The following is a 13,688-nucleotide window of genomic DNA, read 5'->3' as shown; positions in this document are numbered from 1 at the left end:
TTAAATATTTATTTATATGTACCGAGCACACGATTTCAATCAGGGTTTGCACATATTTCAGTTTTATATGAAACATTTTCACCAATGCAATAATAATTCACATATATTGATTTTTTACCGTTGTTTTTTACTTCTGTACATTTTTAACAGAAGATGCAAGTAAAGAATTCGATGCTTTTCTTCATATACTAGGCGAGCGCATTCGTCTTAAAGGTTGGGATCGCTTTCGGGGAGGGTTAGATGTAAAAGGTACTTCATTTGAATAATGTAGTTGTATTAAAAAATATTTATGTATGTAGATGAAATAATATATACATATACATAAAAAATATATAAGATAATATTAAGATAATGAAATAATATACGAATTGTATGGTCAAAACTCTTAATCGAAAACTGCATAACAACAGTGGAAACAAAAAAATAGTGGCTACCCCATAATATTTTTAAGTGGTACACGGGGTAATAAATCACATTGAAATTAATATAAGTATTTGTACCGCTGCTATATTTCAAAATTAAAAATAAATCTCTAACTAAACTTGATACAAATTATCTGGTTCTAAATCCATATGCTATAGTTTCGTTTCCACAGTTTGAAGTTAGAACAAGTAAGGAATGGCTAAGTTCGGGTGTAACCGAACATTTTATACTCTCGCAATTTATTTATTTAACTTTATTAATATTATATAATACACAATTTGACCCACATATTCGTCATATATATTGTTTAAAGTCCATTGAAAGTTGGAAACCATAATATTAGGTTAGAAGCTCCGAGGTCCTCGTGTTCGATATATGGGGCCTTAAAAACCTATAGTCCGATTTCGACGATTTTTAGAATGGGGCTGCCACAGTATTAACATAGTATTTGTGCTGCACCGATATTTTCACTAGCACTTACTTTATATATTGTAAAGTAAACGATTCAAATTGTCTTCAAAGTTCTGGTATATAGGAAGTAGGCGTGCTTGTGAAGCGATTTGGCCTATTTTCACAACATATCATTGGGATGTAAGGAAACTATTACAAACCAAGTTTCATTGAAATCGGTCGAGTAGTTCCTGAGATATAGTTTTTGACCCATAAGTGGGCGACGTCACGCCCATTTTCCATTTTGTAAAAAAATCTGAGTGCAGCTCTCATCTGCCATTTCTTATGTGAAATTTAGTGTTTCTGACGTTTTTCGTTAGTGAGTAAACCCACTTTTAGTAATTTTCAACCTAACCTTTGTATGGGAGGTGGGCGTGGTTATGATCCGATTTCTTTCATTTTTGGACTTTATTAGGAAGTGGCTAAGAAAAACGACTGCAGAAAGTTTGGTTTATATAGCTCTATTGGCTTGCGATATATGTACAAAAAACTTAGTAGAGGGCGGGGCTACGCCCACTTCCCCAAAAAAATTACATCCAAATATGCCCCTTCCTAGTGCGATCCTTCATACCAAATTTTATTTCCATAGCTTTATTTAGGGCTTAGTTATGGCACTTTATGTGTTTTCGGTTTTCGCCATTTTGTGGGCGTGGCAGTGGTCCGATTGTGCTCATTTTCGAAAGCAACCTTCCTATGGTGCCTAGAAATAAGTGTGCCAAGTTTCATCAAGATATCTTATTTTTTACTCAAGTTACAGCTTGCACAGGCGGACGAACGGACAGACAGACATTCGGATTTGAACTCCACTTTTCACCCTGATCACTTTGGTATATATAACCCTATATCTTACTCGTTTAGTTTTGGGTGTTACAAACAACCGTTATGTGAACAAAACTATAATGCTTTCTTTAGCAACATTTGTTGCGAGAGTATAAAAATATCATCACGACCTGCAGACAGTGACAGACATAAATGTCATAACATTAGCTTTTAAACAGATAAATATTCAAGAGCTATCCGATCCACATCCTATTTCTCGATGCATACGCGACCAAAACGAAACACCGAGCCCGTCTCCACATTTTGTAATAAAAAATAAACTTAATTTATTTTATTTTAATTTACACTTGGTGACAATGTTTAATTTTAGCAGAGTGTTTGTGGAACCAAGCTACGCCCACCGGTAGCGAAGAACAATTTCATTTTCTAATGAAAATTGCCATACACACTTTCATGTCACGTGTAATGAAAGTATGTAGAGTCATTTATGAAGCAAGATATTCCATTTGTAAAGGGTGATTTTTTAAGAGCTTGATAACTTTTTTAAAAAAAAAAACGCATAAAATTTGCAAAATCTCATCGGTTCTTTATTTGAAACGTTAGATTGGTTCATGACATTTACTTTTTGAAGATAATTTCATTTAAATGTTGACCGCGGCTGCGTCTTAGGTGGTCCATTCGGAAAGTCCAATTTTGGGCAACTTTTTCGAGCATTTCGGCCGGAATAGCCCGAATTTCTTCGGAAATGTTGTCTTCCAAAGCTGGAATAGTTGCTGGCTTATTTCTGTAGACTTTAGACTTGACGTAGCCCCACAAAAAATAGTCTAAAGGCGTTAAATCGCATGATCTTGGTGGCCAACTTACGGGTCCATTTCTTGAGATGAATTGTTCTCCGAAGTTTTCCCTCAAAATGGCCATAGAATCGCGAGCTGTGTGGCATGTAGCGCCATCTTGTTGAAACCACATGTCAACCAAGTTCAGTTCTTCCATTTTTGGCAACAAAAAGTTTGTTAGCATCGAACGATAGCGATCGCCATTCACCGTAACGTTGCGTCCAACAGCATCTTTGAAAAAATACGGTCCAATGATTCCACCAGCGTACAAACCACACCAAACAGTGCATTTTTCGGGATGCATGGGCAGTTCTTGAACGGCTTCTGGTTGCTCTTCACCCCAAATGCGGCAATTTTGCTTATTTACGTAGCCATTCAACCAGAAATGAGCCTCATCGCTGAACAAAATTTGTCGATAAAAAAGCGGATTTTCTGCCAACTTTTCTAGGGCCCATTCACTGAAAATTCGACGTTGTGGCAGATCGTTCGGCTTCAGTTCTTGCACGAGCTGTATTTTATACGGTTTTACACCAAGATCTTTGCGTAAAATCTTCCATGTGGTCGAATAACACAAACCCAATTGCTGCGAACGGCGACGAATCGACATTTCACGGTCTTCAGCCACACTCTCAGAAACAGACGCAATATTCTCTTCTGTACGCACTGTACGCATTCGTGTGGTTGGTTTAATGTCCAATAAAGTAAACTGAGTGCGAAACTTGGTCACAATCGCATTAATTGTTTGCTCACTTGGTCGATTATGTAGACCATAAATCGGACGTAAAGCGCGAAACACATTTCGAACCGAACACTGATTTTGGTAATAAAATTCAATGATTTGCAAGCGTTGCTGGTTAGTAAGTCTATTCATGATGAAATGTCAAAGCATACTGAGCATCTTTCTCTTTGACACCATGTCTGAAATCCCACGTGATCTGTCAAATACTAATGCATGAAAATCCTAACCTCAAAAAAATCACCCGTTATAAGCGTCTATGTTATGTGTTGGAGGCGATGATAACTCTAGTAAAAGCAAAGACAGGCATGTGCGCATGTTGCACATGATTTGAATCAACCAACCAATTCGTATTTTGTATTTTCGGAAGAGTAGTAAACAAACTAAAGAAATAGCAAATAAGTTAATTGAATACTGTAAAGGGTGATTTTTTAAGAGCTTGATAACTTTTTTAAAAAAAAAAACGCATAAAACTCATCGGTTCTTTATTTGAAACGTTAGATTGGTTCATGACATTTACTTTTTGAAGATAATTTCATTTAAATGTTGACCGCGGCTGCGTCTTAGGTGGTCCATTCGGAAAGTCCAATTTTGGGCAACTTTTTCGAGCATTTCGGCCGGAATAGCCCGAATTTCTTCGGAAATGTTGTCTTCCAAAGCTGGAATAGTTGCTGGCTTATTTCTGTAGACTTTAGACTTGACGTAGCCCCACAAAAAATAGTCTAAAGGCGTTAAATCGCATGATCTTGGTGGCCAACTAACGGGTCCATTTCTTGAGATGAATTGTTCTCCGAAGTTTTCCCTCAAAATGGACATAGAATCGCGAGCTGTGTGGCATGTAGCGCCATCTTGTTGAAACCACATGTCAACCAAGTTCAGTTCTTCCATTTTTGGCAACAAAAAGTTTGTTAGCATCGAACGATAGCGATCGCCATTCACCGTAACGTTGCGTCCAACAGCATCTTTGAAAAAATACGGTCCAATGATTCCACCAGCGTACAAACCACACCAAACAGTGCATTTTTCGGGATGCATGGGCAGTTCTTGAACGGCTTCTGGTTGCTCTTCACCCCAAATGCGGCAATTTTGCTTATTTACGTAGCCATTCAACCAGAAATGAGCCTCATCGCTGAACAAAATTTGTCGATAAAAACATTTCGAACCGAACACTGATTTTGGTAATAAAATTCAATGATTTGCAAGCGTTGCTCGTTAGTAAGTCTATTCATGATGAAATGTCAAAGCATACTGAGCATCTTTCTCTTTGACACCATGTCTGAAATCCCACGTGATCTGTCAAATACTAATGCATGAAAATCCTAACCTCAAAAAAATCACCCGTTATAACCGATTAGTTTCCCTATGTATTTACTTGCACCATTCTTATATATCCTTCTGTAAACTCAACAGGCGATATGACTGGCAAATATTCCGTATATACGTTATATGAAGGCCATGAAATAATGTTTCACGTATCGACGCTCCTGCCATATTCCCAGGACAATCGGCAACAGGTACATATCAAACAACTGATAAAAGTCTTTTTGTCAGTTTTCGCATTAAGAAATAAACCGAAGTCGTATTGGGCTATTAATTCGCAACAATGCTTGTTTGTTTGTTTACTCCTAGGTGGAACGGAAGCGACATATTGGCAATGACATTGTAAACATTATTTTCATTGACCAGCCATCATCCGTCAACCAGACCAACGCGCAACAAATGGAGGCACGGGCGCAAGATAACAGTGAATTTATACTGCCGACAGCGTTTGATCCCACATGGATCAAGAGTCAATTTACACGTAAGCACAGGAACATAAAATAACGTTATATTTAAATTGTTTCCCATCTGTCAGTACCAATAATGTAGCTGCAATTGCCTTACCTGAAAAAATTTGAAAAAATATTAATCACTTTCACAGATATTTTTGCGGTTGTTATGAAAATCAACAATGCTTATCGTTTGGCAGTCTTTTGCGATGAGAATGTGCCGCCCTTCGGACCAACACTTCCAAATCCACCTGAATTTACGGTTAGTGTTCTAAAAATAATTTTGCCACCATACATAAATTACTGTTATTTAGTATTTATGGGAGTGTTAACGTGTCAGATAACCTGTACATGCCTAAGAGTAATAAATACCATTTACAGTACACACACGATAACTAAAGCTAATGGACATTTTTTACACTCGTTGATACGTTTCCAATTCTCACGAAAAACAGATGCCTTTGCAGCGATAGTTTGCTACGAGTTACTTGATTGTTTAAGTTACCGAATGCATACTGCACATATCCATGTATCAATATGCATGACATTATGGTTAATACATATTATTCGCAGTAATTAAAAGAAGCAAATCCTAATAAATTATTAAATACACTCAATAAGAATGCAGATTCTCCAGTAGTTTATGCTTGTAGTATTTACACTCTCTTCTTCGTATAAAGGTTAATTTGGCCAAACTTTGCCTCTTAAAATTGAGGACAAGCAAAATTAATAGATATTAGTTAATGAGAATAAAAGTTTTATATAGTATAGTATGATGTCCTCTATGCTGTAATGTTTAAATTCTCAAGCAAAGTAATTTAATTTAAATAAAAATATATATTGCTCTTATTCCACTGTCTCTGTTTTCACAGGACATTTCCATGTTTCGTGAGTTTCTGCTTGTAAAAATGATCAATGCTGAAAAAGCAACTTTTCAAACACCAATCTTTTCACAAAAAAGAGAGAGAACTTTGGATATGTTAATAAAAGACTTATATGAAGACTACATGGGTGATAGTAAACTGGTAAGTTATATTTATATATCAAATAATTGCAAAATCTGAATTTATTTACCATAAAATAATGTCTGCACGGTTAGCATACTGAAGATAATATAATATTTATGATCCTAATATCACTGTTTGTTTGTGCAATATACATACAAATATTTACATAGCGTTTATCAAACATCGCACGAGCTGTTAAAGGTCTATGGTGAATTTATGGATTTAATTCTTCTATATATCAGATTGTCTATTTTATTCATCAGTAAATATATGATAATAGAAAATCATGTGTAAACAATATCTATATTGTTAAGTACTTCTAATTTTTCAAATAAAATCTTTAGACTTCCTTAAACCAAGTAAGAAATAAACAAGCGTTAGAGATATACCAGAATATTTTTAATTAACAATATCGAAAATTTCCATAAAATGCACCTTTAACTTTCAAACAATCTGGTTGACGAAGATTTGTACATATGTATTATTTGTCTGAACCAGGAGAGTATTTCTGCGAAATGTCAATATTTTTTAAATAACTTCCATCTGTTTAAAACAAACTTTCCTTCGATATGTATTTTAGAAATAATTTTACGAACACTTAGCTGTAAGACTCAGGCAAACAAATAAATACTATAAAACTTTATTGATATTGCTGAGATTCCAGTGCACAGATACTCAACACACGTGCACCCATATCCACCACAGATATATAACCCCTTATTTGTATTACAGAATATGCTGAATAGACGCGCGTTCTCCGAAGTTCTTTACGATGTGCCCCGCACATCAAAGATAAAAGAGGACGCGCGCCAAATAGAGTTCGTGCGCATCGGCCAGGCGCTCAAACTAGAGGCTATAGTGCGTGGCGATGCGCCCACCAGCATTGCTTCCGCCAGCCCTTGTACAATATTTCGCAATCCGCCGTGGGAACCACATTGCTTTTATCCATCATTTCTACATCGTGGTACGCTGGCGGGTGACTCATTCGGTTCCAATGACGACAGCTTATTTATTGCCACTGACGATGGCACATATCTAATGAAAGGTAAAATAAATTATTATACATTTAATATGCATGAAGAGGCGTATTAGTAGAGTCTGTTGTTCAATTATCTACACAATTATACAGGATTCCAAATTGAAATACTATTATATAGACATAATATTTATATACAAATACCATATATATTTTGATAAAAATACTTGAATTGAGCATTCTCAACCTCTTACAGAGGATCAATCACATCAGCTAGTCTTCGACAAGTCATTTCAAGTGCGCCAACTCAGCGTGCTCGAAGACCATGGGATTGTACTCATACGTGGTGGCTCACTAACCAATCGTGACGCTCATCGCATTCACGTCTTTCGTTTGCGTGAATTCCAGCCCAGGAATAGCGAGGAAACTTTGCGTTGCCGGAGTCGTGCCGAGGTGAAGGAACGACGTATCGATCGCACACGCGGTTGTCATTTGTATGCAAGTTCACGTGTTAGTGGCGGCCATTTGAGACTGGTGGTGGCAGTCAACCGCAAATTACAGTTATTCCAATGGAAACACTCAGCCGCCTGGGCGTCGTGGTGTCCGGAGAATGACACAGAAACGGTGGAAGGTTTCATCTACCAAAAGGAAATCACGCTGTGTGAGTCGCCAAGCGTAATAACGCCGCTGGAAGGACCAACAAACACTAATGCGGGTGGACTAATTTGCGTTGGCTACAAGTGAGTATCTAAGTAGCACAGAGTGAGTTTAATGCGATAGAGGAAATTCCATAGCAATTATTTATATAATTAGTTTGTAATTAATTAATTACTCCTCCAACCATACGGAATACGCATTTGTTTACTCACGCTGCTTTTAGATACCATTACGAAATTGTGTGCGATCAAACGGGTACAGCCAATAGACTCTATGATTTGGAATCGGCGAAGAGAAATCAAGCCCAATTGACGGCGGCTATTGAACTCTGCGATGGCCTGGAAACAGAATTACTGTTGTGTTATAACCGTAAGTTGTATCTTCAGTTTTTAAGATTTTAATATTCATTAAGCTCAGACTTACACACATCGGCAATAGGTTAGACGTACAGGTACTTACAATAGTATTCAGCTTAAATCTTTAAATCTGGATTCGATTAAAAAAAGTTGATGTACAAATTCCGTTGTTTTTCAATTATAATTCAGGGATAATATTCAAAAGATTTAAGTTCACGAAATTTTGTTTTTTCAAACATTTTATTAGAGCAGTTTAAAATTAGGCTATATTTTTGGTCACCAGAACCCACTTAAAGTAATTAATTTTTGGAAGAAAAATTGTTTATTTTACACATTTATTTTGAGTGTCAATATTAGGCTTATCAGGATACAATTAGGATTATTTTCAGTAAAGTCTACTGCTTCCTTTGTTTGCATTAACTTCATTTATCCGTTTCGTCCTTGAATGAAAGATAGAGTCTATGTAATTTACGAATTCTTACTCCATGCAAGTGTAAATGCTACAATTAATGGTTCTTTATCTTCGTATTGCTTACCTTCCTCATAAAATTTCCATGCATGTCAATTCCAACCGTTTTCAAATATGTTAAGACCCGGAGAATATGGCGGCCAAGGCATAATATTAACGTGTTGATTTGAAAAACAGGCTCTAATGTTATTTTGAAGTCACTGTTCATTTTCTGATCAATAAAAATAAAATCAATCCTTCGAAGAACGTGATGGCATCCCGTACCATTACCCACTTACGATGGCTGCTTAAACAAAATTCTTCCTTGCGTAAATCACGAAAATAGTATTCATTCATTGAGTCCGCTAATTGAAACCCTTTTTCTTTGCATATGGCACTCAGAAGTGGAGTTTTCATAATTTTTAGACGCTAACGGTTGAAAAGATTGTGTTTACTCTGGCTAATTTACTGATCTTAGATGCCGACTTAGTAGAATTTCAACCAATTCTAACAATTTATGAACCGATCGTACTGTTAAAGTTCGCCGTTTAAAGTTGTTTTCGAATTTCTCTGGAACTTTTAAACATCGGTCGACAGTTCTGGAATGGCACTTTATTTGTTTGGCAATATTTCGATTCAATAGTCCTTGTGAGTAAAATATGTATAAAATATTAACTATTCATATTTTTTAAATATTGCTAAAAAAAACCACTGTGTTCTTAATATTAACTCTTTTATTAATGAAAATAATTGCTCCTTTTTACACAAGACAAACGAAGTGTCTAAAGATTTCGAATGCACTGTTATGTTTGCACAAGTCAAGCAACTATGAGCTTTTTTTATAGAATTTTTTTTTGAAATTTCACAAGAGAAAGGTTTTGTTCACCTAAAACAAACCTTTTAATATAACGGGTTCATTAAGGAAAAAAATGGGTGCGTCTGACCTATGACCAGCCGTGACTATCAGGGTGTATGCGTTTTACTTATCATATTTACATAAGAATTTATAGAATTATTCTTCAGTTTGAATACGGACTTGTAAAAAAATATTTTGTGACTTAGTACTTAAATTTTAACCATTGTGCCTTATTACTTATTTCATGTATGCCACTATTTGTTAATCATTTATCTTATTTTATGCTAGCTATAACGGTTTTATTGACTTTATTTATTAATTTATAAATTTGGTATGCCCTACAGACACATGTCATTTTCAAAAGTTTAGTGATCGATCTGGTACAAAAAACAATTTCGACTTCCATTGGAATACATCACCGACTGCAGTTGTGTGTGCCTTTCCATATATACTTGGTTTCACATCGGACTCAATGGAAATTCGACTCTTGGTGAACGGTAACTTGGTGCATACAGCAATAATGCCTGAATTGCAGCTGATAACCTCCAAACGGGATATATTTTTTGTTACAACTGCACCAGAATTTATGTCTAAGGATCTTCATATTAAAGGTTTGCATATAAATGAGTTTTCAGCATCCGAACGTCGCTTGGTTACCACTCCCAGTGAGGCATCCTCTAATGAAGAGCTCTCACAAGGTGAACTGCTTTATTCAACTCCAAAAGGTACAAGTATACCCATAAATCTAGAACATGAACTAACCAATTTGCTAGAGATACCGAACGCTAGTGGTTCATTACCACATATACATCGCGCACGTTCGCTCCAGAAAACCCACAATGTGTACGAAGATAAGCCGATTATAGCTAAAAGTAACTCCTGCGGAGACACTGACAACCGATTTAGTGCATTGCGCAACACTGCAATTGCTAGTGAACAATTACAACAGCAACAGCTAACGCAACATGGTGTACCGCCCAATTCGCCTCGTAACAATACCAGTAGCAGCAGTAATAGTAACAGCAGTAAGGGTAGCCAGCAATCGCCAATGTCGCCCACCAGACGAACTTCCAAGTATCGCAACCTTTTTAATAGTGTCACAAGTAGTGGTAGTGGAGGAGGTAATTCACCAAACCTCACAGATGGTTTCTCATATTCCCCAGATCGTATGAAGCCCTTGCGTGTCTACCGCATTCCTCTAGTCAAGTTGACTGGTGCTCACTCGCATTTCCACATGCATGCATTCAATGCAACGGCAACCGCTGGTGTGACACCTCAGACGCATCCAACCCAGCACCTAGGCGCGTTATCGCTGACAAATCGTCAAAAGTCTATGGACGCGCATCTTTCATTGTCGATGAGCAGCTATCCAGGTATTTTGTATAATGAATGACAAAAACGCGATATTAAAATGAAGGGAAATGACTTTACGTCCTCAGGCATCGACCCGAAACAACGACAGGCTCAAGAAACATTGATAGCAACACCCATAATTCGAGATTATAACCCCATGGAACTGCATTTTAGTGAGCGGGAATATTGTGACGACAATAAATTTCGCGAGGACGATGAAGGCTATGCTGACGAAGTTCCACTGCTATTAAATGGAGGATCAAATGCGTTAAAAACACGCAAGAGTAAACCGACGCCTTCACCATCGAATGAGATACAAATGTGGTTGACGAAGGAACTACGCAGGTTTCAAAAAAATCTCTCACAAGAAAATTAGGCTAAAGATAATAGTAGAAAATAGCAAATAAAAAACTTAAACGTCGACGAGTAATGTACATACAACTCCAATTGATCATTAAGATTTAGTTAAATCACTACAATATTTGTATCACAGTAACATATCTAGGGTATAACAATATTTATATTTTTTTACTTTTCATGGCTTTAAAGTAAACTTTTTTCATTTTCTTTTACTCTCTGCCAGCGGAGAGTTTGTAATGGATTATTTGAATGGTGCGTTTTAGAGTTTTATAACTCGTAATTGAAATAAAACTCAGAATAATGAATGAAAGCCTCTATTGAGTCACACAAATTGAGCACAAATTCCGTATAACGAGAGCATTTCCAGCCTTACAAATTTCTATTTCTTAAGGAGCTTTCAAATTTGGCTGTTGATTTTTACAATTTTCTCATAAAGAGAAGCCAACTCTATTTACGGGTACAGTTAAATAAACATCATATAATATTAAGTCAGAAAACATTGAAAGAGTATGTTTTAATGCACTCCGTTATTTATCTGATTGAATTATCTGCATTAAAGTCAATAAAAATAATTAAACAACACAACTAAAACTCTCTCAAGGTGAGCATGTACTAAAACGAATTTTGCCATCTGTTCAGATTGGCATTGACCGCTACATTAATATCAAAAGAAAATCAAGTGCTATAAAGTCAGCGGTCAATTCAAAAAAATTTCGCCGAATTTAAATAATCCTGGAACTTTAAATGGCAACAGATTTGGCTTATTCAGCAATAGATCTGATGACGATGCGAAGAGCTCGAAAGGTCTAGTTGCTTTAGAACCGCATGCTACAGCCCAATTACAAGCTACAACCATATTCTTGAAAACCGGGTTTCTGACTTTAATCTAATGGCTAATGGTTTCTGACTTTAATCTAATGGCTGTCCACCTCGTTTTGAAATTACAGATTGTCTTATTGATCCGAAAGGTCGACAGCTGTACTACACCATTATAAATAAACACAATAACATTGATATAATATCTCCTGGTAAGCCGACATACTGGCCCAGTGATAGAAACAAAGTACCAGACTTCATAGATTTTGCTGTAGTCAGAAATATAGATATATCGCTTTTAAAAGCAGATACATGTACTGACTTATCTGATCATTCTACTGCACTAATAAAGTTAAGCGAACAGCCCATTGAGCAAAAAGTTTCTGTAACATCTCATAAAACTAACTAACGATAATATTACTTCAAAAATATTAATTGAGTTACCAAATATTGCTATAGTCGTGATCTCCTTACTCTTTAAGCTTAGCCTAGACAACAGAGTCTTGTTATACAAAAATGCAGTGATATTATTATTTACATTCCATATAGTATGTATACATGGACATGAATAAAGATTTCATTCTATTATGTTATGCACTGATAACATTGACTCGAAAATAAGTTAATCGCTATGAATAAAATATATTAATTGCGTTTAAGGCAAACTGATAACGAACCGTATTAAGCTGTGAATCTTTTCAAAGCGTCGTAATCAAAAGTAGCAATGCATATCTGTTCTTCTAGCATACTTAAGCTAAAATCTTATATTATTTTCTACAAAAGTAGAATATACAATGATATACATGGATGTATACAGTTTCATTAATTTTATATGTAGAGATTTATTTGTAAAAAAAATTGCATTAAAGAAAAAAATGTACACTCACAAAAAATATCTCCCAACATCAACATTGCTGTGTCAATATTTGTACACACCGTATTTTGTACTTAATAAGAATTATATGCGTACAATAATAACCAGTTTTTCATCCCTAGTACAGAATTAGTGTTTAAATGCAATATTTCATTTTAATGAATTCATATTTGGGTGTAATATTTGGACTACTTATATAAATATATGTGTATAGTGTAGTGTATACATAAAAAATACGTATGTATATACATATACATAACAAATACTTTTTCTAAAGCTAAATACTGTATATTCACTTCGGCTGTTGATATTTATTATACTATACATTTAAGTCTTACCTGTTTTTTATCTTCTTAGAACTGTGTTGATATGCATACAATGTTTAATATGAATAAAGTTTATCTAAAACTATTAGTTTTGTAACTGTTAATCAATATGAAAAGTTCAGTAAGTAAGTAATATAATAAAACATCCATTGAAAAACATGCTCATCGTTGCGAACATCGGTTTTAAAATAGTAAGGATATGTCACAAGGGATATATTCACTGAAAGGTCATCGACGTTTTTGTTTCAAATACTTCAAGAAGTGGCATCTTATACACACTATATCAGTAAACATTGATTCAATTACAAAAATCAATTGAGCAATTTTATTAATTTTATCAATATGTGTCACCATTTTCTTTGTTTAGATCGGGAACCAACAATTTGAACCTAGTCTATAGACTGACACAATGCAATTACAAAAGAAATGGTCGTAGCACCTATGTGTATATATACCGAAAATAGTTTAGCGTCGCGTCGGTTCCACAATATGGGAATTTAGCGATTAGACAACAACTCATCATCTGTCAATTGTTTTCCATGGAATTGTTGTTAAAAAAAACGTATAACGTATCTCAATTTTTTTATTTAATTTTATTACACAAAATCTTTAAGTTTTCAATGTATGTAAATATGTATGTAATTGGCGTTGAACCGTTTAGCCGGTTA

General features: G+C 35.4%; 1 protein-coding gene across 2 annotated transcripts in view; it reads left to right on the top strand.

Annotated features, from left to right (window-relative positions):
* The window catches only part of LOC105220330 (GTPase-activating Rap/Ran-GAP domain-like protein 3), a 159,756-nt gene extending 146,727 nt beyond the window's left edge, over positions 1-13,029 (top strand). For both annotated transcript variants that reach the window (XM_054230511.1, XM_054230512.1), the window contains 10 exons: positions 151-249; positions 4,633-4,736; positions 4,852-5,023; positions 5,144-5,253; positions 5,864-6,016; positions 6,731-7,043; positions 7,231-7,714; positions 7,855-8,000; positions 9,636-10,664; positions 10,731-13,029. In XM_054230511.1, the coding sequence (XP_054086486.1) occupies positions 151-249; positions 4,633-4,736; positions 4,852-5,023; positions 5,144-5,253; positions 5,864-6,016; positions 6,731-7,043; positions 7,231-7,714; positions 7,855-8,000; positions 9,636-10,664; positions 10,731-11,020 (2,900 nt within the window). In that variant the 3' untranslated portion in view covers positions 11,021-13,029. The remainder of the gene's footprint in view (positions 1-150; positions 250-4,632; positions 4,737-4,851; positions 5,024-5,143; positions 5,254-5,863; positions 6,017-6,730; positions 7,044-7,230; positions 7,715-7,854; positions 8,001-9,635; positions 10,665-10,730) is intronic.
* Positions 13,030-13,688: the final 659 nt, after the last annotated feature.

Source organism: Zeugodacus cucurbitae, chromosome 5 (genome assembly GCF_028554725.1).
Source record: "Zeugodacus cucurbitae isolate PBARC_wt_2022May chromosome 5, idZeuCucr1.2, whole genome shotgun sequence".
Classification (NCBI taxonomy): domain Eukaryota; kingdom Metazoa; phylum Arthropoda; class Insecta; order Diptera; family Tephritidae; genus Zeugodacus; species Zeugodacus cucurbitae.
Note: the sequence above shows the minus strand (reverse complement) of the source record. Positions and strands in the feature narration are given on the sequence as shown.